This window comes from Notolabrus celidotus, chromosome 3 (assembly GCF_009762535.1).
Source record: "Notolabrus celidotus isolate fNotCel1 chromosome 3, fNotCel1.pri, whole genome shotgun sequence".
Taxonomy (NCBI): Eukaryota; Metazoa; Chordata; class Actinopteri; order Labriformes; family Labridae; genus Notolabrus; species Notolabrus celidotus.
The window spans coordinates 27,113,283-27,140,413 of NC_048274.1; the positions used below are offsets into that span (position 1 = coordinate 27,113,283).

Below are 27,131 nucleotides of genomic sequence, written 5' to 3' on the forward strand. Positions count from 1 at the left end.
AGAGAAAAGACAACTAATTGTGAAACTATAGAGACACATTGGTAATGTTTCAAGATAAACCAACATATTTTATAGCACATAAGCTGCCGTAAGATAACAGCTAATGCTAATCCCCATGTAGGGTTACCTAAAACCCAATTCCTAGCAAACATTATTTCAGCTGGGAATGAAAGCCTGTCCGAATGTCTCATGTTACCAAACTGCTTAACCATTTTCTGGCTAACAGCAGTATTATCATTTCAGTGATTTGGTGCTAATGACTTAAAAGAACAGTTCGTAGAATTTAGCAAGGTTTAGCAAAATAAGACGTTAGAAATTAAGTATATTATTTAGAATTGTGTTTAAATGAGTTCAAAACCACTTGAGTATAACAATCTTTTTGTTTTTGTCAACTTAGAATGAGTCTTTTATGTTTACATAAGGAGTGGGTCTCCTTCTGTAGAGGCCACCATCTTGCATGTTCCTACACTAGCACAAGACGGACAAACTAAACGGCATGTGCATTCATTTTTTTTAGTAGAAAATGCACTTATTGTAGAAGAAGAAGTAGAAGAGAGCCATTGATGTTGCGCCCAAAAGACTTCATATTGATACATGTTTTTAATTGTAAAAACTTCACAAAAGGAGGACCATACTTATGCATCACAGGAGCTTCTTGTCCTCGATGACCACCAACAATTCAGCAACAGCAGGAGTGAGCAATATTGTTAAATATTCCAATTTCTACACACTCTACCTTTAATGCTTTTGATTTTTTGGGATGTATCATGATAGCTCGAAATATGGCCTGAGTTTCCTACAGACTTTCGCAGTATGATGTTTTTTTAAGGTGCTGATCTATCAAAAGCGGTTAAATGATACTGTATTTCCAGGTAACTTAAATTTCTAAGACTTAAAACCTGGAATACAGCAGTAATATATGTCCACATTCAAACTTCCCATCCTGAACAGGGCATTCGAGAAAAACAGACTCCTATAGATGTAGTGAGAGCACAGAGCCCTCATTCACAAACTAGAGAAGAGTTCATGCTTGCAGCTGTGTGAGGCTGTTGTTCACAACAGTGCACAGGTTATTTGAGTTTGAATCAAAGTCATTCCTAGAGCCACGCTGCTAGCTTTGAAAAAGAAAACATTGCAAACATAAACGGGCATCATTGATTGATTTTGTTTGATTTTCCCAGTCTGAAAAAATAATAAACAAACAAAAAAAAAAACATTTTTGGGTTGTCAAGACTTTATTCAGGTTTAAACGTAAAAGAAAGTTTTTATTGTGTTAAGGCAAAACTCTACTCCTTTGAGTTTTAGAGTAATCACAAACAATAAATGCATTCTCAGAGTTGTCAACAAACTCTACAGTTGCAGGCTTAGGTCAGTGTTACTGTGCCTTAGTAATTAAGCTAAGATATGCACAGTATGTAGACTCAAAAAAATGAAACAAGATAAATTATACTCTGAGTTTAGTCAAGGTTTCCAGAATTGTTTTTGGTTTGTTTTTGAGGCTGGAAAAGAGGGAGCTATATGTACAGCTCTCATGAGTATCATACTCTATATTATGCAATGCACTGATTCATTTCACCTGCGCCTTTGTCCCCCTCTGCTCTGAACATAAAGCTTTCAACAATAAAAACACAGCGCATTGTGGAAAGGAACATGAAAATGGGTTAATGTATTACATTGTTGGGAAAGTAGGACATACCTTCATAGTGTCCGCTTCTCTTCAGAATTGAGGGACATTCTTGACAAGATAGACATCGGCTATTACGTGATGCTCAGCCCAAGGGGAACAGTTCACTGATAATGAGGATATATGTTTTTAAAATTCATGCATTAAAGGAATCTTGTGTCGTTACTTGGAAGGGAAAACATTTTCACGAAGAAACAGTCCACCTGTTTGTTACACAGATTAAAAAGTAGGGCGGAGGAGTGAGATTTTGGCCTCCTCCCCTTGATCTTCAGTATTTCTGCTCCCATCTCATCTTATTTAAAAGCCATTTTGGGTGATCCAGTGTTTCACCTTTTATCTGAGGGCTATCCGCCTAGCCTGAGGGGAACCACTTGATCAAAAGTTATCTGGGGACAAACGAAGGAATGTGGATGTTAAGGTGAAATCTCCTGGAGTGCAGATGTTGCACCTGTTGACCTCTTGCACGGAAACACAAAGAACAATCCAGCAAGGATGAAGATTTGGCGAGGTTGAATTTCACTGGCTCTCTGAAAGCGCAGAGACACATTTCTGTATTGAAAGATTCATATGAGTCAAGTCAGGTGAAAGAGATCTGAGGACGTAAATTATTGAGGGCCCATAAAAAGAAAGAGTCAAAACAAATCATGACAGGTAAAGGATAAGTGGTATTGCAGGGTTTTATTATCAGGACAGGGTGATGAAATCACTCTAACATACCTATCTGTCAGATTAAACTCTGTTGCTCAGCGGGGAGAAATCTGTTTATTCTGACTGGATATTCAGATTTATAGAGGTGTCTGTGAATTAGGACCTTACCCTTTTGATGAGTATTGTCACAAAAACAACAGAGAAGGACTTATGACACGAAATAGAAGTGAGCTCATCAAGAAAAAAATTGCAAATACAGTTTGATCCACTGACTCAAAAACACTTTCCTCATTGTCAGACTTCACACTGCTAAGTCGAAATGTGCAGATACACATGATGCTACAAAATGTTTAAAGCTCCTGTAAGGTACTTTATGTTTGTGTAAAATTTGGCACCCCCTGTGGACAAATTGGTAGGGGAGAACAGGGTTGGTTGGCACACTCGTTATATCTCTCCAACAGAGGGCGCTGTCTCTCAAATTGTGGTATTGAAATTTCCAGAATTAGGATCAGAGCTCACCTACATAGTCTTCTCTGGAGTAAGACAGCTGAACTTGAGTTGAGCGGACGTTTTGTGTTTTTCATGTCAAATTGTAAATATTCAGCTCCTCAGTAGTTTTCTTCTAGGCTTTTAAACGATGGGTTTATAACAAAACAAGTGTTACCCTTACAAAGTGTGAGGGGAAAGCTATATTTTAGATTTTTATTAGCTAGCTAACTACCTGTTAGATTGTTGTTAGCCTTGATGCTAGCAAAAAATTATAGTTGCAATTGGTCGTCACATTCTCTATGTTGGCAAAATCATGCATGGTGAAATGAGTTGGAGTGTGCAGACCCTACATTTGCCATCACTGTAACTCAGACAGTGACTGCATGTAGCCTAGTTGAGTCGGCCATCATTGTTAGGCCTATTTGTTTTGTTCTTTATGTTGTTATATAGGCTGGCCTAAAGATGTGTTTCCTGTTCATGTTCCTTGCTCATTTTATGTTGAAATGCATTAAGTTATGTAGCCCTATCACTTGTCAGTGCAATTAAACTTTCAAATTTAGTTCTGCCTTCTTGCCTTTTTTAAAAGATTTTTCCCATTAAAATAACATTGTGACAACCAACCCCATAGTGTATGACAACCATCCCCGTGATCGGGTTAGTTGTCACAATGTGTCAGAGTGTCTTTGATAGTTATTTGCCTCTTTGTAACAATGAGTTCAAAAATGAGAGGGATACACATTTCAAGCCAACACCTTAAGCTTCAATTTAATGTAGGAATGACTATTGAAAGATGTTTTGATGATGAGCAATCATCAAAACAGTAAAAAGTTTGACAACCAACCCCGCTCTCCCCTACCTCTAATATCTTTGCTGATTTCTACATGTGCAGGTAATGTTTTGTAACAAAAAAACTCATCCTCTGAGTATTTGCTGTAGAAAATGTAAACAAAAGGCTTTAAATCGTCTCATCTGGCACATACAGTATGTCCTCACAGTGGTTACAGGCATTAAAAAAATCAAGTATAGGAGTTATCAGTCATCAGGAGACATCACTGGTGTTCTTCGAAAAGGTGTGGTACCGAAGAGGCACCAAAGGGAAATATAATGACATTATTTTTCTAACCATACACACAAACACTATCTTCTGATGTGTTTGTTTCCTGGTTTTGCATGGTTAAAGTCACATGATGAGAGTCCTCAATATCTGAGATGAATCCGAGGAGCTGTTTCATTCACTGTCTTTGCCACTGCTGTCAGTAAGCTGCGTAAAATGGGCTTCCATCAAAACGTGTCTATTTACAATAATGAAGTGAAATCATGACTTTGTCTCGACCATGTGTTTTGGAATGGTTGCCAAGGTAACAGCCATTTCTGGGCTAAAGCATGATATGGGGATGTGTAGATAACTCCTGACAGTGTGCAGGATCATACCAAGTCTCTATAACAAGCCTGACAGGTTTTGGTAATGTATAATTACACCTTACCTATAGCAATAGAAAGTCATTTACATTCTCAAGGGTCTTTATTTGGGTCACATCTACTTCAGTTTTACAAACATACTTACTCGTACTCGTCTATCATTTCTGTCTTCGTCTGTGTCTCTTCGTCCTCCTGTCGTGGATGAGCTCATCACTGTCTCCTGGCTGACTCATCTTTGAATGGTTCCAGCGACAGACGATCTGACTGTCGGCTCCCCTCTCTGCATGTAAAGTACAGAGAATTATTCCATCTCGGTGAAAGCTGGAGGACGTGCAGTGCTGTCTGACTGAAAACACTCTGTATGCATGAGGTGTTACCGCTGAGCTTATTAACAAGTCCCTCACAACAAATATTTTAATGGTCACACACCAGAAATCAGTTCAAACTGTAAAACGCATGCTAGGTTTCAGGAGACATCAGGAAATCTGTCTGATGTCAGATCAAATTCATGTTTGAGATACCACTAAACAGCTTTACCTTGCTGCATGAAGCTTTAAAGGAATAGTTTTAATGTCAACAAGGATGTCACGTCAATGCTCTGGTGGAAGTGGTTTAACTGCTGAATGGGAAAACTGGAGTTTTAAGTCACACCGGCAGACACACAAAATGTGTCAAGGCTGTCATGACTCAAATTGAAATACATATTATTTGGTGATCCCCTCACCATGTTTTCTGCACCTTTGTGGATTCTATATATGTAATTATTAGTTAAATTATTTTGTTTCGGACAGATCAGTCACATCCTCTCATGTTTCTCCTAAAATATTCTGCATGAGTCCTACACATGTTCCATAAAAAGTGTTCAAACACTTAAGAAGTCACTGCCTCTGGAAATCTAAATGGAAAGCTCTCGGGTACCTTCCAGAGACATTTAAAAAACTTTGTCTGAACTTGGCTTTTAAGTAATAGCAGGGGCAAAACCAGGGGGTGAAATCTGACTGGCCACCCTGAAATCCCAAACCATGATTGGCTATTTGCCTTGTCAGAGGCGGCACTTATATTGAAATCAACGGTTTGAGCTAGATCATCAGGCTGCAAGTAGCTTCTTTGCATTTCAGTGAAAAACATCTACTTTCGTTGATACTTTAAAAAGTGACTTTGGACAAACATCTTCTTTTCTTCAGATTTAAGTGTTGCATCTCTGTAGAGTTACCTTTGAACCTTAAGATTATATACAAGAGTAATATAATTTGGGGATTTTTTTTAAATCAGAAGTTTATTAGAAGTAGATGAGATAAGTGGAGATAACTCTGCTAGGTTTGGGGTTAGCCCCTATTGTTTATCACACCTGTCCTCCCCTACAGAAGGTCCTCAGTTTGGCTGCCCCAGTCATGAAAAAGTGTGGCTCCTCCCTGAGTTAAATTTTGTTGCAGAGTGTTGCAAAATGGGCATTTTTGCCTTCATTGGAAAGCTGGAAAAAGACAGGAAACATGGGGAGTAGAGAGAGGGGGAAGACATGCAGCAAATGGTAGGCTGGGAAGTCAAACCTGCGACCACTGCAACGAGAACTATAGACTCTGTCTATGGAGCGCAACTTAGACCGCTAGGCCAAAGGCGCCCCACAGTTGCCTCATCTCTGGCATTGTTTTGTAATTTTTACATTTCTAACTTTTTTTTTATTCATTAACTGACGCTGTTTCTAACATGTTGTTAATTTTAATGCTGTAACTTTTAAAGTTTTTAAACTTTGTCAACTGTTGATACATTTCTGTTCTAATTTTTAATCCATTTGTTTCTATGTGAAGCGCTTTAGCGATATGTATGAGAAGTGCTCTATGAATTAAGTTTGCTCACTTTAGTTGAGTGGCTAGATTATGAAGTGCTTTTTAAACAGAATAAATATAATTTTTCATGTGTGACAGGCATGCATGGGCCATGCCTGCACAAGATAAGACAAAAAAATCTAACACTCAGACTTTAAAAGATTGATTTCTGATACCTCTTCCAGGAAGGACTAAAAACAGTGAAAGCTGTTTTAATAGAGTTTTTTTTTCCAAACAATACCGAAACTCATACCACATCAAACCTGGCTGCGCTATCTTTCCTCTGTCCTTCAGAGAGAGGGAGAGCTTTCTTATATATCTGTGTGAGGACAGAGAGTTTTCTTATTTATCTGTATAAGGAGGGAAAAGATATGAGCTTTTCACAGGAAAAGGAGAGGATGTGTTGTTTCAGATCTCAGCACAGCGAAGGCCACACTGACCTGCGAGCTGACTTGCACACTTCTGAAGAAGGAGGAGATGAGATGCAGTTCACACTTAGAATATGTGTAGACACATAAATACAGGCATAACAAAAGCACATACTGAAAGGACAAAAGATATCAATCAGAAAATGAATTAAATATTTGACTGATCCTCTTTGCATAAAGTATAAATAAAATGCAAGCTCAAACTGTTCCCTCTGAGATTGCCTCTAAAAGTAGCCTCCCATATGTGGGAGTCTCCTCCATGACAACCGGTCTTTACCAGGCCTCAATTTGCTGAGTGGCAGGACACAGGGGAACCCCTCACCCATCTCCAGACAGGGCTCCAGAGCCACAGCAGAGGGGACTGAGTACAGCAGACTGCTTCAGTACAGCACAGACCATTAACGTTTGTCCGAGGTGTAACAAATATCCATAGCGCCTCATCCCTCAGGGGACAGGTGGAGACAAATATTATGAAGGGTGGATTTAGATGCAGCTTGCTGCTTTAGTCTCGCTCCTGCTCCCGGGCACTTCGGCTATAAAAGTCTGTATTGGATAATGATGGACACTTAACACAGTCTGCCTTTATGAGAGTCATTAAAGGATTATTTCACGCCATTTTTAGCTATGAACATTTCTACAAAGCAGATTATAGACATGATAAAGGCAGCAGTAATAACATTAAGCATACCCAAATCCAATGGTGGACAATAACAGAGTAAATTTACCTGAGTACAGTACTTAAGTACATTTTTGAGTATCTGTATACTTGATTATTATTTTTAGAGGAAACTTATTACCTTTACTCCACTAGATTTAGAAGACAATTATTGTACTTTTTTACTCCATCAATGATTCAGTTACTCACTACTTTTGCTTTGAAGTCAGCTCATGAATTTCCTTCTGTTTTCTGAAATCTGATCCCTAAGAAATTAAAATGTGTTTGTGTAGTTCTGTTTGTGGTTTAGTCATACCTGTATATTGTGCATCTCCACAGTTGAATGTGGAGCAAACAGAGCAAATTTCACTCAGATCAGACAGTTCATTTAGAGGTGGTAATGATGGCTATAATTCTCCACCTGAGCACCCATGGCCATATCTTCAGCCTGTTTTAGAGGTTCTTGAAATGAAGAATGATACGAATCGTTTGAAATGTTCTCCCTGTTTCCAACTCTGCCCAAAGATACAAACATTCACTGTCAAACCTGAGAAAGTGTGTTTAGCTACAAACTGAGTTGTCTGTGCTTGGAGTAACTTAGTTGCTCTTTTTATTCCATGTTATAGTTTTTAGAGATTACAAGTAATGGTTTCTAGATAAACACAATGTAACCCAATGTATTCTTGACTGCATTTATGTATTTTGAAAGTACAATGTTTTGAGATTTTTTTATGAAGGACTTTGAATACCTAAGTATTTTTAAAAGCAAATACTCCAGTACTTTAACTCATGTAATAATCTGACAACTTTCACTTGTGTTTGAGTTATATTTGACCAGGTGGATCTATACTTGAATCTATAATGAAGCTTTGTACTTTGTCCACCACTGCCCAAAACACAATTTAGTTTGAATCGTTCAATTAAAACAAGACAGCAAACAGTATCTGTCATTATTGACAGATCACTGGCATGTTATCCCATTTAAATATACAGTGTATGGTAACTTTGTGTGTCAAACTGATGAAAATGAGTCTAATGGTCACTCATTTCAGCTCTGTGTTTCCATATTTTTTATGTAAGGGAAATATCAGACTTTGAGCTGTTTAATGCTAAAGTGGTCCACTTGATGCCATTTCTTCACTTTATTAATTTGTGCTGATCAGGTAAGGTGTTGTTTTTAAGATTTTCACTGATTTGAAATTAGGCTAACATGATTGTAATGACACAGTGACAAATTGGAGCACACAATGAACATATGGCATAAATATGGAACTAAAGTGGAGCACTGTCATGTAAAAGATATCTTTGAATTCACTGATACACAGTAATTGATGCCTGTGACAGGACTCAAGTTGACCAACTAATAATATTTTAAATATCAAAAATGAAAGCTTGCACGCTCATACCGCTGAACTTATCCACAACACTAAATCCAATGTTTTTCTCCCCCTCTTCTTCACTCCTCTTTAGAAGTGCCAAGCAGCTGTGGCACTATAAAGGAACCTGCCCTGAATAAGATGATGTCTGTGGCCTGAGTGAGTCATCAAGACCCCACCCCACCTCTACCCCTCTCTCCCCCCATAGAGCTCGGGATGAGGCAACACCAATCATCCAGCTACACAACAGGCATAAAAGGAGGAGTATTAAACTTAAAGACAAGACGCTGTGCAGCTCTTTGAATGCGTCTCACCCTTTGACTTTCAAGTGTGATTACCTGGTCGTGGTACATAATACAACTCTTGACAAGAAGACGACTTTAATCAAGCTTCAAAGGGAACAGCTTCATGCAGTGGCCACACACACACACACACACACACACACACACAAACATGCACTGAAGGAGAAAAATGGATCTGTTTTTTCTTCTGAAGAAAAAAAAAACAGATTCTATCTGGGAAGCTTTGATCAAAGGTTTAGCTTCGCCAAGGAGTCAAGTGTTAAAAGAGCTGCTGACCAACTGTTTTTACAGTGAGCCATAACAGGCTGAACCCGAACCAACCCAAACCACGTTACTACTAATCAACATTAAGTGAAGCTCAGTCAGAACCAAGCGGCAACCTCCAGTCTAAGAATATGAGTCCAATGCGGAAGTGCTCAAATCCCATTCTATTTTCATTTTAAAGGCATCGGATTCAGTGTGATTGTCTGGTCACTACATTAACCTCCTGCGTCAGAACACTGTTTCAAAGACATAGCCTCTTCCTGGTCCCTTGAACGCCTCAGTTGTCTACTCTCTAACTTTTATTGGACCGCTCTTTCACTGTGCCCCACTGGTTATGGGAAATCCTCTCCTTCTACCGAGTGCCCAATCCTGTCGTAGGCGCCTTTCATTGTTGTCTGTTTGTGTGTGCGGTGTCAGGGAGCTTGTCGTGCCAGACAAGACTGATTTTTCAATCAGAAATTGTCCAATTATGCCAATTATGCTGTAAAAACACAGACATAAACCATCCCGCCTTTTGCTGTAAGCAAAGTGTGGCTGCATGGTATTCATGGTTGGAGCATTTGCACAAAACTGTTTGAAGACAGGGACTCAAACAGAAACCAGCCTCCCTTCTAACTCCCTTCTGTTAGAGGCGATAGATAGGTAGACACTTTGAGGTTTGATTTATTTTCATGGCTATGGTTCAAAATCAAACAATGACAGCTTTGCATTCATGGGAGTTGACTTCATGGAGGCACAAAACCTCTGCAGAGCACTGATGATGTTTTCCAGGTCGGAGAGGCACAGAGCCGTTTTTGTTTGACTGCTGTCTCTATTCATGCGTGGAATGATCAGTCACACCTGTACAGTCACTGTAAAAGTGGCTGTAAAGGGCCTGTGATCTCAGTAAAACACCAAACACCTGGGTCTGCTTAGCAACGAGTGGATACACGCACATGTGCCAGTGAAAGACACAGAGGAACACACACACACACACACACACACACACACACACACACACACACACACACACACACACACTCACACACTCACACACTCACTCACTGGCAGTGGGACTGTAAAGCTGGATCCATAGTCGGATTGTGTTCCTTTGTGAGAAGGTTTTTGCCCGCCTTCACTTTGAAGACAGTGAAAACAAATGTGCAAATCTCACATGTGATCATAATTCAGAAACTTGCTGAGTAAGCACGTCCTGGTTTACTTTATTGTTATTTCTTACATTTTGGGAGGAAGGAGGTTTAGTTTGAGCTCAGCTACAGTTCTTTGCAGCTAACACAATCAGCAGGAGGGTTGTTTGGATTGAATCTTATCTTGCATGGTGCTTGGGTGGGTTTTCAGTTTGACCAAGGTTTCTGAAAAATACTGCTGCAGTCTTTGTCCTCAAATTTAAAGTAAATGTGATACTAATTTGGTTAAATTTAACAAAGTTAAAGATAAATCTCACCCCTTTTTTAAAATTAGGACTTTGATATTATGGATACATGTTTTTTCTTCTTTAGACCATTCCTACTGGGTGTTGACATCATTTGAGAAACAAAGGAAATAGATAAGTATTTTCATATATCGTAAAATGTCTTGTTAGACAGCAAACATTGACACGTTTCAAGATCATCTTTGATTGTTTGCTAATCCGATCTCTCATAAAGACACCCTGACAGCCAACATCAGCTTACAGTAAGAGATGGAGGAGTCTTAGAGCCGCTCTTCTGCCAGCATGCCTCGCAAGTAACACACACTCTTGAAATTCCTCCTCCCCTGAAACAAAGCAGTCCTTGAAAGTGGTTCACTGCAACAATGCTGAATTCTCAACTGTTTTTTTTTCTTTTTCAGGCTTTACTCTCATTGACAATAACTGAAAATACTCCTCCAGCAATATCATTAAATACCTTTATCTTTTTAATTAAACATGCTTCAAAAAGATTAATTCATTTCATTTTACGTCAATATTTCACTTTAGGAATGACTCTGTAAAGCTTGGTTTATACGCAGTAGGTTTGTGTTGCCCTGTACCTAGGAAGAAGCGTACCTGATGGGCACCTCATCAAAAAAAACAAAGAACACAGCCTCTGGGATTTGTCCTCTGAGTAGCATTGTATTTCTGCATTTACAACATCAGATTGAGTTGTCGGTTTCCTGTGTACAAACCATAGACTGTATAATATATGGACATAGTGTGACCAATTGTTTTTCTGGAGCAGAGTTTTGAAGCCTAACATTGGTGGATACCATGTTGGAAAAGCTGACTCAACTTAACTCTTGGTTGACCTAACTATAGGCACACAGGTGGAGTTGATGCCTCTAGCATGGCTATGGTTCAATTAGCTCAATACGACTCACTTTGAGTTTGGAGTCTTTTTTAACAAACAAACTAACAAATTAACTTACTTACTTACTTACTTACTTACTTTTCATTCTTTCCTTTTTTTTAGTAAAAAGTTTGAAGTTGTACCAAGTACTTTAAGTATCATATATCTTGAGGTTCAGGTAAGTTGGCCAATAATAAAAGGCGGAGAAAAACATGCAGTAAAACCTTGAATCTTTAAATAGCCAAACATGGCAACTAGAATATTTTATCTTCACTCAGCTGAGATTATTATACAATGGCAGGTCCAAAACCATGTCATGGTTAGTTGATATACTGCAGACGTTTGTTTATGTCTTGTTAAAAGTACTGGGGACTGTAGCACAAAGGCATACACAAAAAAAAATCCAAGCAACATTGAGTTAATACCTGCTGGGGAAAAGTATCAAGATAATTACCTGATAACCAAAGCAGGTCAAGTTCAGATAAGTTGCACATGTTAGACAGGGAAAATAGGAAGCAGCCAGTGTCACTGAGTTGTTTCATTTTACCACAAGCAAACATGAGACATTGGAAGGCATCTAGAGGAATCTTCAGTTCACAGTTGTACCTTACTTGGCTTGACCAATCTTGTCTCAGTCTTAATGTAAGTAAAACTAAAGGCATGTTTTTCTCTAAAACCAGTATGCAGCCCATCAACGCTGACATTGTCATTGGAGATGAGAGGATTGAAATAGTTAGTGAGTTTAAATATCTTGGTGTAGTCCTAGATTCAAACCTTAACATGAAGAAACATGTTAGGAAAATGATGAAAACCATCAAATATAATTTGACAAACTTTAGACTGATAAGAAGCTGTCTTTCAGTGGATGCAGCCAAGACTTTTATGCATGCTATGATCCTTTCCCACATGTCATATTGTATCACATGCTGGGGTCAGGCTGGGGAGACGGTCATTAAACCACTTCACTCTCTGTATAAACAAACCTTAAAAATATTGGACAAAAAAACAATGCAATACCACCACTGTAGGATACTGGAGAAACATCATCTTTTGAGCTTTGAGAATTTTAAATTGTATTCAAATGTGTGTCTTGTGTATAAGATTTTAAATGGCTTGGCCCCGCCTCCGCTGCGTCAATTTATCAACTTTCGGTCAGTGGACTCCGTTAAATCAACAAGAATCTCTTCGTTCAGAAATTGCAATGTGCCCTTTCGCCGTACTGCCTTTGGGCAGTCAGCTTTTTCTGTGAAAGCCACAACTCAGTGGAACAACTTACCGGAGGACATTAAGAACTGTGATTCTCTCTGCAGCTTCAAAACCAAACTGAAAAGTCTGCTAAAGGACACTCAACACTGCAACCACTGATTTGATACTTTTAACTTGATATACATACTGTTTGTTTGTTTGTTTGATTGATTGATTGATTGAGTGTGTGTGTGTGTGTGTGTGTGTGTGTGTGTGTGTGTGTGTGTGTGTGTGTGTGTGTGTGTGTGTGTGTGTGTGTGTGTGTGTGTGTGTGTGTGTGTGTGTGTGTGTGTGTGTGTGTGCGCTTGTGTGTGTGCAAGCAAGTGTTTTTACAATGTGATGTTTTAATTGTGACCTGCCAAGGGACTGCAGATGTAAATTAGCTTTAAGCTAACTCTGGTACAATGCATCAGATGGTGACATTTATGTTAAATATTGTACATGGTCCCTTTACAAATAAATTGAATAAAAAAAAAAAAAAAAAAAAAAAAAAAACTTTAGCTCAATTCATCTCATTTATCTCCACTTACTACATGAAAGTAAACACATAAGAGATATTCAACTCTTCTCTTTTGGATATTTCAGTAATGTCCTTCATAATGTGTTCTTATTCACATCCAAAATCTGTGAATGAAACCCACCATATCATTACACCATTTTACTCCTCTCTTAGAGACAATGATCACAGTGTTTTTTAACCTGATCATGTGGACTGATCACAGTGTTTTTTAATATGTTCTGCTCACCACTTAATAAAAAGAGACATGAGAAAGTTGCTTCTTACCTGGTGCAGGTGTCCTGGGAGTCATCGACCTGAGGTGTGAAACGTCACTCCCAGGGGGTTGGGGTAGCTGTTTCCCATGTAGCAGATGGCGAACTCCAGACAATGAGTGGATGAGACAGACGAGCCAGGTTAAGCAGGGGGAGGGGCTGAAAGGGGTTTATCTCATGCTTGACTGTTGGAGGAGCCCCTTCAAACCTAGGTATACACCGTAGGGTGGGGGTTGGACTTTTTTTTCAACGACTATGTCACAGTTTGACTCTGGAGATGATTTCAAGCTTCATGCTGTATATTTTGTTAAACTGTGAGGTTTATTGGATTAAGAGAATTACATACTGGTTAGATTTAGAGGGGCTTTTCACATCTCATCCTCATGAAAGTGCATGATGTGATGATTCCTCCCCACCTGTTGTCTGTTGACCTCCAGTAACCACCCCCTCCTCCCTTTACAGCATGTACTTTCATTCAGGGAGTAGCTTAGCAAGTTAAGTAAATAGGCTTACATGTCAGAATCATCTGCCTTGCCAGCCTTCACTTGTGTGCTTTCTCTCAGTTATGCAAACTCTTAAGATGCTTAGATCGGCTGTCTTTCAGCCTGATCATGTTTGCTCTGCTCCACGACAAATAAATCCATCACGTGCATTTTCTTAACAGATAAAAGCCCTGCAGTGACTTCTGTGTTTGTTTAAGCTGATCCTGTTTGCTGGGCTGCAACCAATAAGACAACATAAAGTTGGACAGACTGTCAAAAATGACAATAATTAAGCCCTTTAACTCCTCAGGATAATCATCTTTTCATACTACTCAAAAGCTGACCTACATTTTGATCATTTTGATTTAGGCTTGGTTTTGTTGTGTGAGAATTGCATCCATTGCTTGCAACGTAGATTGTCTTGTGCATTGAGGATGCAAGGACACATATATTGTCACTAGATATCTGCATATAAAATGTACATCTTGACTAGTCTTGACGTGTATCACTAAACTTGATCACTACAGGATTGCTGTGTTATTGCTATTCAATTACAGTGTTAAGGATGAACTGTTGTATCTTTTTCTATCTTGGATCAAGCAATGTAAGAAATAATTTAAACCATAGTGAGCTGGCTGTTGGGGTCTGACTATATAGACAAGTAAAAGTATTAGTACATTTACTGTATCTAGATAAACTGTGGTATACTTAATGTAAAAAAGCAATTATATCATAGAGACTGTGACAGGTGGCGGTTGTGTTATGCCTTCAAGATAGAAACAGATTCACTAGGCCACATTTGCGGGCAGGATAAACTAGCCTAGTCTTGTTAATTCATTATTCAACTATGTATTGGTGTATTAAACACAGAAGTTGGCACATTTAATGTGTTTGACACACTAAACATCATGATAAGCTTGTTCTGTTGTTTTTGACCTCGTTGGCAGCCAGTAAAGCAAGGGAATGTAGCCTGCACAAGTGCTGACACATTTCTCACCACATTGAAGTTAATGTATCATAAACAGATCATTGATGCAGATTTGGCAAAAGTAGAAAAAACATAATTAATTTCTGGCCTCTACCTGCAGATCAGAGATTCAAAGTACTTTGACATTGCATCCGAACATGTGTTGTGTTGTTACATTTCTCAAACGTTGTTTTTTCAAGGTTTAACCCTCTATGATATACTAAGGCCTTTTTCAGAAGCTGCTCTTTTTACTTTCCATTTCATTCCATTCTATTTAATTTTTTTGCAATAAATGGAGTAGCCCCCTACCAGCCATTAGACAAAATGAAGGTCTAATTAGCACTGACTTCACTGTTTGGCCCATTGACAGTTTGTTAATATGGATGGAGTGCCTCCATCTCCTCCCATTGTAAAAAGGTGAACCAAATTACCTCCTCAAAAGGCGCTGACATATTGCGCTGCTGATGTATTTTGGAGCCAAGGCATTCGAAACAATCTATCAGGTGGAGCAAAGAGACTGATGTCAGACCTCTTCTGCTAAAATAAAACATATATTGAACTAATCGATTAAACAGCAAAGACCCCTCAGGTTGATTCAGTTCACAGCAGAACAGATTCTTGTGTCTGTTTGAAGTGAATACTTATGGGTTATGGAAAGTTCAATGACTCTTGTGTTAGTGTTTGCTCCCTCTCTACGCTGCTAAACCGGTAAAGAACCCTGCAGGAGCCACATTAGCCAACAGAGATGAAAATCATGATGTCGAATCCCTTCATTTATGCATCAGATAACTATCAAAACCAAACCTTCCAGGAAAAGTAACACTTGAACATAAATCAGAATGATAAGAACTATAAATGTCATGATAGAATGCATGTTAAAAAATGTATTTGACATGTATTTTAATATACTAGTTTGACCCACGTTTCATCTGTTATAATGGAGGAAGCAGGCTTGAAGAGCTATACTGCTTTCAGTCACCAGGAAGAGCAGCCTCACTCTGGGGAAGTTGTTTTGCCGCTGAAATTTTTAAACAGGCTATCGTTTGGACCAGGGCCGACCCGTGGCACAGGCAGGCTAGGCAAATGCTAAGGGGGCTGTCCTTCCAAAAGGGGCGCCACCTGCACCCTAAATGAGTGAGGAAGAAAATTTTAAGCTTACAGGAAAAAATGTATTGTTTTACGTCATATAAGTTGGGGTTCAATTGCAGAGTGATGCCAGTATACATTTTAAATTGTGTGATTTACTTTTACAATGTTACAATGTCATTTAGCAGACGCTTTTATCCAAAGCGACGTACATACGAGAACAAGAACAACACATCTAGCCAAGAGGAAACAAGATCAGTAAGAGTAACAAAGTGCTTCAAGTCCATTTGGATGCAGCTACTGCCAAGCAGTGTGGAGGCACTTTTAATTTTTTTTTAATTGGAGCAGTTTTTGAAGGTTATAAGTGTTCATGATTTACTGTCTTTGTTTTTTGTTTTTTTATTTAAACTTTGATAGCTGCTAGCTTAATTAGATAGAAAATGTAGGCTAGGCTTAAATAAACATTTTGCTTCTGTTTCAGTCATCACTCAATATATGACTGTTGCTTTGTTGAAAGTGTCTGTACTGTGTAAACTATTCTTTTATATAATTACTGAATAAACACTACTACAAAATTGTGTTTTAAAATGGTGTATTTTTTTCCCTTCTAAATATCAGTGTTAAGACCATTTTATTAATGTTCTTTTAAAATAAAGGAAACCTGTAAAACATAAAGCTGTATGTCAGTTTTCTTTAAGTATGTGTGATGTGATTGTTGGTGGAGTTGGTTACAATACAAGGGGCACCATTCGAAATCTTGCCTAGGGCACCAAGTCGGTTAGGATCCGGTTTGGACTCAGTCACAAAAACCACTTCTTATAAACAAGCTGTGGCTGGAAATAAGGTGATGATGTTTTTGTGAGAGAAAATAGTTCAAACTGTAAATCAAAGAGTTAAGCCAGATCATTCAAAAACACTAATTAATGATTTTTCTCGAGACATACCAAGAAAAACATCCAACAATCAAGTTTCTTAGTAATAAGATGTAATCATCCAGAGGTACAGTGTGCAGACTGTGCGGTGCAGTTCACCGTGCTGTCACCGCCGTGGCTCCACCCACTCTGTGACGTAGCAGGGAGAGTGCTGAGCTGAGAGAGGAAAGCAGCTTTAATTGCAGGCAGAGAGAAAAGCCTGCGATGGCTTCGCTCAGGCAGGAGCAGCAGTATGGGCTCTCCTGTGGAAAACATAATAAAAACAGCTCCAACTGGACGCTGTACCATGTCAAGCTCACGGACACGGCGATCAGAGCGCTGGAGGCTTACCAAAACATCAAGGTACCTTTTCTTCTCCGTTTGTGTGCGTGCGAGTGTTTTAAGATGAATTGTCAAAGTTGTCGCGTGAGCTTGTTTTGTCAATTGTTCAGCTGTTGAATTTGATGAATTCTCAGTTCCTATGAGTCTTTCTTTATTCTGTTAGCTTTCTATCAACGCATAGTCCTTCCTGTGTAGTCATCCATGTCAAATTAAATCTAAATGAGTGTAGCTCAAACTAGTTCACAGTTACCTTGACTGAATCATTTGGATATATGTTTGCGTAGCACACCAGCACTGAACCCAGAGATTGTCGGGAATGACGAGCCCATCAGCTGTTTGATGGGAAACCTTCCTCATACTTCAAAGCAGAAGTCTGCAGTCTGCCAAATTTTTTTTAATTGACAAAGCTAGTTTGACTCATAACGAGTTATAACAGGGGCCATTACCTGGACACGCAGACAGCATTGATTGTGTAACTTGATCTTCCGTGTAAACACGTTACAGCATTGTGTTTACTGGACACATTTAGATCACAGAGAGTTACATGTGCAACTTCACAAATATAAAAGTCTGTTTTTTTTCTCTTTCTTAGGGATCTTTACCAAGTGAACCATCAATTTGTTTCAAAGGAAACCAAGGGGTAAGTGTATTGTTTCTACCAGCTTGGATTGTGATGCATACTAAGTGTGAGTTTGTTATAAAAATGTATCAAACAGAGAACAGATGAAGTTGCAAATGTAAAAATCCATTTTAAACCAGTAATCGTGGAAGATAATGACAAGCGAACCAAGTGATACTCATCTGCATCCCACAAGGCTTTATCTCAGTTTAAATCACTCACTTAAAGATAGATGAAACAGCGTAATGGAAAGTCAAAGTGGAGTTCTGTTACAAAAGCAACGCATCACTGTGACATTTTCAAAAAACATGAGTGTACACCAAATAAGTTCTTCAGAAAACCACAGACAAGCTTTTGTTCATCACACACTGCTGTTGACTCACATGGACCACCATACTGTGGCTCAGAGGGGAGCTTATAGCAGCTCGTCTCCGGCAGATAGGAGGCATGCAGGTTACTGGGTCAGGCTGGTGACTGTGGAGAGGCTTTGTTAGGTCAGTGAGCGGCGCTGGGAAAAAGACAGGAGGGGAGGGAGGGAGTGAGAGGTGCACACACTCACAGAGCCAGCAGAAGGGAGAAGAGTTATTATGAGTTCAGTAAGAAGCCTTCAGAGACATAGATTGTTCTCATTTAGAAATACATTGTTATACTCAAAATTATGTGCAGATGTGTATTCACTGTCTGTCAGGCTCAAAAAGACATAAAAAGATCTGCAATAATGTTGTGCTCTTGAGCTGTAATCTTGAGTAGCCTGAATTTAGTCTTAGTTTGTTTTGACTTGATTCGAGCAGCTTTGTCCTTGGGGTGAGCCTTACTTGAAACAACTTTTATAACGAAAAAACCCACAAGCTGGGAAGTGTTGGTCTGACATCCATCGACAAGTGTTTCTTAAGTGTTGACCTTTTCAGACCTTATCTATTTTTAAGAAATATTTCCTCTTCTTTCCAGAAATTGAGGGCTGTGTCATCCATTTTTTACTTCCTCTCCATTATTACTAGTATTTTCTGCTCAGTTTCCAAACTGGCTCCTGAAAAAAACTGTAATGGTACCTGAGACCTGTCTGACTGAGAAGCACTTCTCTGCTCAGATCCGGTTATAAGAGGTCAGGGGTCACTTTGTCAGCTGCTCTTTTTTTTGAGTCTGACTGTAGATGCAAACAGGGCACAAAGCATTGACAGGAATATTTGTGGCATCAGAAAAAGGATTGTAATCCACAGCTTCACAGTTCACACACTACACCTTGAGGCTGGATTTGTGCAGAGAAGCAGTAAGTCCTAAAATTTGACTTTAATTAATAATTAATTCAGCATTTTATCACCAAGTAATGTAAAATGACGTATTCCTCTAATTTAGTTATTGCAGGATTGTCAGGTTAATGGCTTTGTGCATACACCTGCTCAAATTAAAGTTAGAATTAAAACTGATTTTTATAACACTGGTGTTTTATGCAAGTGTCAATCTGTCCACTACAGGCTGGCTCTGAAAGTCAAGGAGTCCCCATCAGGACCCATATGAAAGTGCCCGTGTTTGCAGCTTGGTACCAAAAAATGGTTTCTGCTCATTTCTTAGTTCATAACAATTGTCTGAGAGGGGTCATTTTAATTACTTATATGTTTGATTAAATCAAGACCAGTAATGATGTTTAATCAGGGGTGTGGTTAATTTGACAGACAGGTGAGCGCGTTGTAGCTGTTTCCCAGGACCTCAACTCCACCTCTTTACAAGGTTCTAGATTATCTGTCAGTAAGTTGGAGTCTGCATTTCAATTATTGGCCTTAGTAATACCTCTTCGGAGACCATTGAGTGACATCACGGAGACTATGCCCATGTTACAGACCATGCATGGTTATATGCTTCTTTTTCAGGATTAGCATTCATGCTAGTAGGATTTATGGATGTTGGATGAATGTTTTGGAGGCCTGAGTTTTTCAACATGACACAGTGTCCTCTTTACACCTGTGCTATCGCTGTAATGTCTGAGGGCTTGCAGGGACATTCACACCCCTCCCTGTGTTTTGCACCGTGAGATAAAGTTATTAGCCAAAATGAATGTTTTGAGGTAGTTACCGTAACCATAATACTGTTGATTACAGCGTGAGGCATCATGACTTCTGTTTGCATTTGCTTTCCCTGTCTGCCTGACTCAGACAGTCATGTGTATGTGGGTTTTTTTTTGTATAGGTGTGTGTGTGTGTGTGTGTGTGTGTGTGTGTGTGTGTGTGTGTGTGTGTGTGTGTGTGTGTGTGTGTGTGTGTGTGTGTGTGTGTGTGTGTGTGTGTGTGTGTGTGTGTGTGTGTGTGTGTGCGCGTGTGTGTGTTTTACACTAAAAAAGAGCACACCTTGTTTTCTGAAGTGGTGTGAGTGAGTGTGATTCACTGAATACATTTTGAGGTGTTAAAGGCTATGGATGGTTGTTATTTTGTGTGTGTGTGTATTTTTGCTGTGTCCTGTGTGGCCTAAAGGCATGATTTATTCATGTCTTCTTCCCGTCCTGCCCTCTCTACCTATTGTGCAGCAGTCTTTAGGACCAGGGAGGATCTCTTGAGGATCCTTCAGTGTGCTGTGTTTATTTATTTGTTTGCTCTGCTTGCACATTTCTATTGCTTGCTTTTTCTATTGATTTGTAAGTGTCTGTCTGTTGGATTTTTTCTCTCTCTGAATGTGTGTTGAGTCTGCCTATGCTAAGATCCCCCAGACTCCCCCTCTGCATGTGTTTCCTCCTCTGATTTGAATAACAATGAGCAGGGGAATGCAGGCTGTTTGTTGTCCCCCTCTTTGCATCAGCCAAAATGAAGTGAGTACAGTGGGTCCAGATGTGTTAGGGCCTGCCCCGAGGGTTTGTTTGCACCCCACACGACAGAGGCTCCCCTGCTGTGGATCTAATGGAGTGGAGGCTGAGATGGAGAACACTGAAAACATTGTCCATTAAGAGCACCAAGTTGTTTAAGCCATGACCAAAATTTAGAGTCAAAACTTTTATCTGACATCTGTTTTTATAAATTGAAAAGAGAAAACCTGAAATGCTGTAGAAGCTGAATCATGAAAGCAAACGGTATACAAACTGTCTGATTACTATGATGCATTAATCATTCTGAAACCCTTTGCTTAAAAATACTCACTGGAGGAGCTTTCAGAGCTCACTTTAGTGTAGTGTTGTTCTATACCAGCCTCCGTTTCTGCCCGAAATTCAGTATCAGGCATTGGAAAGTACTGATATTAGAGGGGGAATTCGACTGACATTCAAGCACAAGTCAAAGACTGCATTAAACATTGATTCAAGATTCAAAGGTTTCTATTGTCAACTTTCAACATATATACGAAGACATACAGGAAAATCAAGATGCTGTTTCTCTCTTCCAACTCTTAAATAGCAAAAATGTAAATATAAAATACAATAAAATTATAATAAAATACAGTTAAAAACAGCCTATGTATACAGTACAGGTAGTGCAGTGCCCTGACAGTTTAAAAATGGACACATGTAAATAGATAATAGTGCAAATGATATTAAGTTGCAGACAGTATTGGAGATAAAGTAAATGGTTTAATGTGCAAAAGCAGCTGAGGTAGAGTCCTTGTATGTCAGCTGCTTTTGCACATTAATGACGTTGTCTCGATGATGTCACCCATAGCTGTCAAGAGAGATGCTTGGATCAACCTATACAAACATGCAAAAAGATGGAGCTAAGGAGGGCTAAGGAGATGGGTGGGGCTACAACACGCCCCACCTGTCTGTCAACTCAGCCGTCCCCTGAATGATACAAATGTATGCTTAAATCTTAGCCTTTATGTAAGGGATAATGCATGGTGAGCAGGTGATTGTGGGAAAGAAAAACCCTTCAGGGTAGAAAACATCCTGACGTGTTGTCTCATCCTGTTGGGATTTGATTTTGCGTAATCACCCGCTCGTCATACATTATCCCACCTGTTACCGACTTAAGAACTTATTATAGAAAGAAGTTGACACTGAGGATTGATTTTAAGATGATTTTATTGATTTAAAATTATTTCTTAATGCAGCTAAAAAAGAGCCACAGATTCAACGGTTGGTAGCGCTTCCATGTGTTGGTGTTTTCAGCTTTCTTTAGGGGCAGATTAACATTGAACTTATGTTTTCATTAATGTTAAAGTCTTCACATTAGCCTGAATTACTGTTATATATCACATTGCATTGAAAATCTTCATTAACAGTAAGGTCAAAACATCAGTGTTTTCCATTGGCATTCATAACAGACAATAAGAAAAAGAAAAGGTCCTCTTCCCTGTATTCTGTTGGCATTTTTTTTCCACTCACCCAGTCCTGATATCCTCCATGTTGTCTTCCAATTGGATCAGAAACTAATATTTTTTGACACATTGTTAACAGGAAGAGGTGAAATCCTAAACTTTAAAAATGTGCAAGACTTTTCATGTATTGATTTGATGTGTTGTGTTTGGTTGTCACAGGCGAGGCTTGTGCTATTCAGAATAAATAGACATCGTTAGGGTTTTTTCACTAATCATAATCAAGTATTTAACACAGCCGGGTGATTAAGTAAGGAAGCCTGGTAATTAATTATCTCAACAGATGCGTTATGAAAATATTCAGTGTGTGCAAATAAATAAGTGAGTCATAAACCCCAAACTGTCTTTGAGCCAGGCTGTGAACATTTTAATTTTACTTGGAAAAAAAATGGAATTTCAAGGATTATAATGTTTCAAATGTATATAGCTTATTTTATGTTTCAGGTTTTTTTTAGCTCACACTTCTTTCTTATAAACCAGCGATTACAATCTTGTGCACAAACCTGGTTCCATATTTATTTATGCAATGTGAGCATGCAATACCAAGACAAGCAGCCCTCTGACATCCATCAGCCACAGCTCTGAAAAAGCTCCCCCTCTCTCCGATTAAGCAGCTTGGAGATATGGAGCACATCTTCGCTTGCCGAGGAACCTGTCCCATCGAATTCCCTCATGTGAAAGTCTGCACCATAAGCTAATGAGGCATAAAAGGGCGTTTGTCCACTCCAGACACACACTTTGGTTTGCATTTCTGTGGAAGATCCCACCTAGCTGGGGGGGGGGGGGCTTTTTGTTAGACACAGTGACCCACAATTTGTTGAAGTTGACAGTCTGGCCCTGCGGCACCTGCCTGAGACGTATCTTTCTTGGCATTGGAGGGGACAACCTCAGGGGATGCTTGTGCCACAGCACCCTTTCTGCCCCCCAACCCTCTTTCCACCTTCGCCTTCATTCTCAAACACTGGAGCTCGCAGCTTTGGCAGCAGCTCTGTCCCTGTGTGAAATTGCAAATGAAAAGGAGTGGAAGGTGATTACAGGCTGGGGCTTGATTACATGCACTGTCTCCCACTCAAGGCAGCCACATTAATCACTCAGTGGCAGCATGTGGATCACAGCAAGAGAGAAGTCACTGCATAGCTTCAAGCACTGACTGATTGACTCTCGGTTCATAAACATATAAAAATTTACGCAAAAATCTCAAGTTTTTCTCCTTGCATGTTCCTCAGCCCCCTGTCCCTTGTTCCTCCACCCTCAGCCGCTTACACAGACACACATTGTGTTTTGTATCACTGTCCTCCATTGTGGCATGGGGGGCTCGTCTTAAATGGCATGTGTCAACTTGTGGCCCTGGGAACGATTTGGCTCTTTTGTTTGAGATGAAGTGAAGAGAAGTCGTGTTTACCGAACTGTGGTGAAGATGAGGGTGGTGTCTGGCTGTCTGTTGGTCTCCTGAGATGTTTGGCTGATAGCTAGACTTTGGCCTTCTTCCCTCCTCCTCCTCCTCACCCTCATGAGCAGCAGGAGTGAAAAGAGCTGGAGCTGAGCCTCTCTTTGCTCACGCTGGATTAACACACACACACACACACACAGACACACACACACACACACACACACACACACACACACACACACACACACACACACACACACACACACACACACACACACAACCACACACACTCTATTACATACACAAAGTGTGCATTAGCACCCGGTCAGAGTGACTTGCCTCCTGCTGATAACAGCCAGCGGTGGCGACAGGTTTCACTCCCTCCTCCTTCTCCTCCTACTGCTCTTGCACCTCCTCCCTCTCCTCCCATCAACCAGAAAGGGGGAAGTAGTGCCGTGGCATCCCACTCTGGAGCCTAGGAGGTCAGAACAAAAGCTGGCCTGTTTTCAGAAGGCCATTACTCAGGCTGCAGAGGATGTGGAAACAATAGGCTGCATGAGATCTACACCCAGACCTCACATTCAACCAACAGCTCACAGGAAACATAAGCCCTGTGCTACGACAGCAGTCTCTCACAGGTTTTGTTCCTTTGACTTTATAGTTTGATTAAACTGGGGGAAAGGGGCCATCTCACCTTATGTCTTCATCGTGGGGAGAATTTGATGAGAGTGGCTGAGTAAAGCCTTTTTCACACTTGCACAAAACTCCTGAAAATTTCCCCAAAATTTTCTTGGGGCAGCATGTGTGAACGCAAATGGTCAAATTTTTCATCTCATTTCAATCCATACTTCCTTCAAACTTTCCATCAAAGTTTCAACAAGAAGTGTGGATGAGCTAATGTGTAAAGCAGTGAATACTTTGTAAATTCAACATGAGTGTGTGGACAGGGATGATCATATATATCATGTGACTGTGGTGCTCAGTGCAAACGTGAAGCTGCGTCCTTTTTTTTTGCTTGCCAGCATGTTCCTTTTTCCTCTTTCCTTTTTTTTCTTCTGTGACAAATATGTCCAATCATGTCATATGTCATCAAAGCGTAGAGACAGTACAGACCAAGCAGCAACCTCCTGTCTAAAAATATGAGTCCAATGCTGAAGTGTTAAAAAAATGCAGTTCATCAAGGATCTGCTCAAGGCTGGCACCGGAAGTACCGGAAACCACATACACACCAATTCAAAAAAGCCGATCTCTACAGCAGAAATAAACATGTTTACAGGCTGGTACAAAAGACGAGTGTAGTCTGGATAGCTCATTTCTCGATCGGCACACACTGTGAGGGGGTGAATTTTTTTTAAACGCAGCAATTTTGAAGATATTGAGGTTACAAGTCTTCCAATGAAGACAATAAGCTGTTGGCTAGGAGGCTCAAACTCATCCTCTTTACATCACACTGGCTCAACAGCAGCAATACATGTAAACAACATAAGCCATGTGCGAGCAGAGGTGATGAGATCAGCATTTTCTGCTCACCGCACTAATAAGGACAAGACAGAGTTCTTCAATTCTTCACAGAGGAAGGCGTTTTTCCAAAATATATGTTTTCAGTGAACCTTTTTTTCATGGGGATGGGAGGCCAAAAAGAGAGAGAAAAACTCGCCTGAGCGAGCAGTTAAGACTATAAAGCAGAGAAACTCCACATCATCTCGCTGACTTGTAAATGGTAAATGGACTTTTTTTTCTTTCTCTAGCTTTTACATTTTACATTACATGACACATTCATCCATTCACACCACAGTCATACACTGATGGCAGAAGCTGCTATATAAAGCACTCATCAGTTTTAACTAATCCCATTCACACACAGATGGTGCAGCACCGGGGGCAGTTAGGGGTTAAGCATCTTGCCAAAGGACACTTCGGCATGTGGACAGTGAGACCTGAGATCAAACCTCTGACCTTCCGATTTAAAGACTAATGACTCTACGACTGAGCCTTTGAAAACTTGTTTGAGTAAATGTTTGAGACTTTTACCTGCTGCGATCCGTTCAACCTGACTTTGCATTCACACATACACTGTACAATGTATGGACATTTTTGGGATTGCAGTGTGAAAGGGGCTTTAGTGAGGAGCACATGAACACTAACAATTTGATTTTACCATATTAAGGCAACAATGGTTATAACTGTAAACATGTTGAAAAGGTTTTCTTAAATTAAAATAATAATGTTATTAACAGACAACCAATTAAGTCCTTACAATCGTGTGACACGAGATGACAGTGGTGGTTAGGACGATTGGAAATAAAGAGTTTTCCCTGATCTGCTTTTGGAGCAACAGTTAAAGAAAACATTCTCGTGGTGCAGCACAGACACACACCCACATACAGTTGCAAAATTAGGTGTAAAAACACAATCACAGTTATCACTGCGCAAACTAGTATTTCTGGTTTTCACCAAGATGCCATTCAGCTCAAAAACCAAAGAAGAGCAAGCAACGACTCATCAAACATTCAGCTGCTGCTGCTGCTGCCGCTCTGATCTCTTACATAAGCTGGAGGGGTGAAAAGTTGAAATTTCATGCCACTTTTCCTATTTTCCAACATGATGAATATAGAAAGATTATGACTAAATACATTGGAGGCCTGGGGGAATGGATGTGTGCTGATTTATGTTGTGTGTGTGAAACAGAGGGAGCGAGCTGATCATGCAGATATATAGAAGTTCAGAAAGTGACAGTGAACACTGTATCAGGGTGTTTCAGTCCTTTTGTATTTTCCTCTGTAGACTGTGAATGCCAATGAAGGTGACATTCTCACTTCATAAGATTAAATATGCCGCTTCATGTGATTGTTTTTTGTTGACACATGCAACAAAATGTTGGTTGCACTTTGAATGTTGAGAACAAACACAACTTCCAGATTGAAGAAGAATCCACTCCTTTACATTCATGTAAATAGAACAAACTCTGCACCAACATCTGCATAACTAATAAGAATTGAATTAAGTTCTGTGGCTGATAGTAATGGAAATTATAAAACTTGAAAGGAGTCAGTCTGTCTGTATTGAAACAAAGTGTTGTGAAGTTTGCAGACAAAAAAAAAAACAGATGGACACACTTTGTGTTTGCCAAGAGTTACGCCTGCGAGGGAGATTGATGAGAACAAAGAAAAAAGAGGCAGACGGACAGACTGGTGTTATAAAGCTGGAAAGAACTGGACAGGCTTGATATTTTCTGTTGACAAAGACAGAGGAGGAATCATTGAACAGACAGAAGAACCAGGATGAGACTGCTGGAGCTGTTCTAATTAGAATGAGAGACAGGGGAGTGGGGGATGACGGGCAGGTCCGGGGATGAGAGCGGCTTGTCTGGGGGTGAAAATGTGAAATAAGGAGGCACAGGGGGCAGAGTTTGAGTCAGAAGAATGAATAGTTTGTTGAAACACTTGTCAGACTCAGGGTTTACCTTCTGGCCTCTGAGGGTCACTGAGCATTACTGAGGTCATAGGTCAATCTCCAAGTCAAGGGCAACTTTTATGACATTAATTTCTTACGCAGGGACTCCTTCTAGCAGGTGTGTTTAGACCCAACTAACCACATAACTTTATAATTGCATCCTTTGTTTCCTTCTGCTTTATTGAAG

General features: G+C 39.8%; 1 protein-coding gene across 1 annotated transcript in view; it reads left to right on the forward strand.

Annotated features, from left to right (window-relative positions):
- Window positions 1–17,067: 17,067 nt before the first annotated feature.
- Window positions 17,068–27,131, forward strand: part of LOC117810487 (RNA polymerase II elongation factor ELL2-like) — a 29,418-nt gene continuing 19,354 nt past the window's right edge. The window contains 2 exon segments of the mRNA XM_034680347.1: window positions 17,068–17,219; window positions 17,791–17,838. Coding sequence (XP_034536238.1) covers window positions 17,082–17,219; window positions 17,791–17,838 — 186 coding nt within the window. The 5' untranslated portion in view covers window positions 17,068–17,081.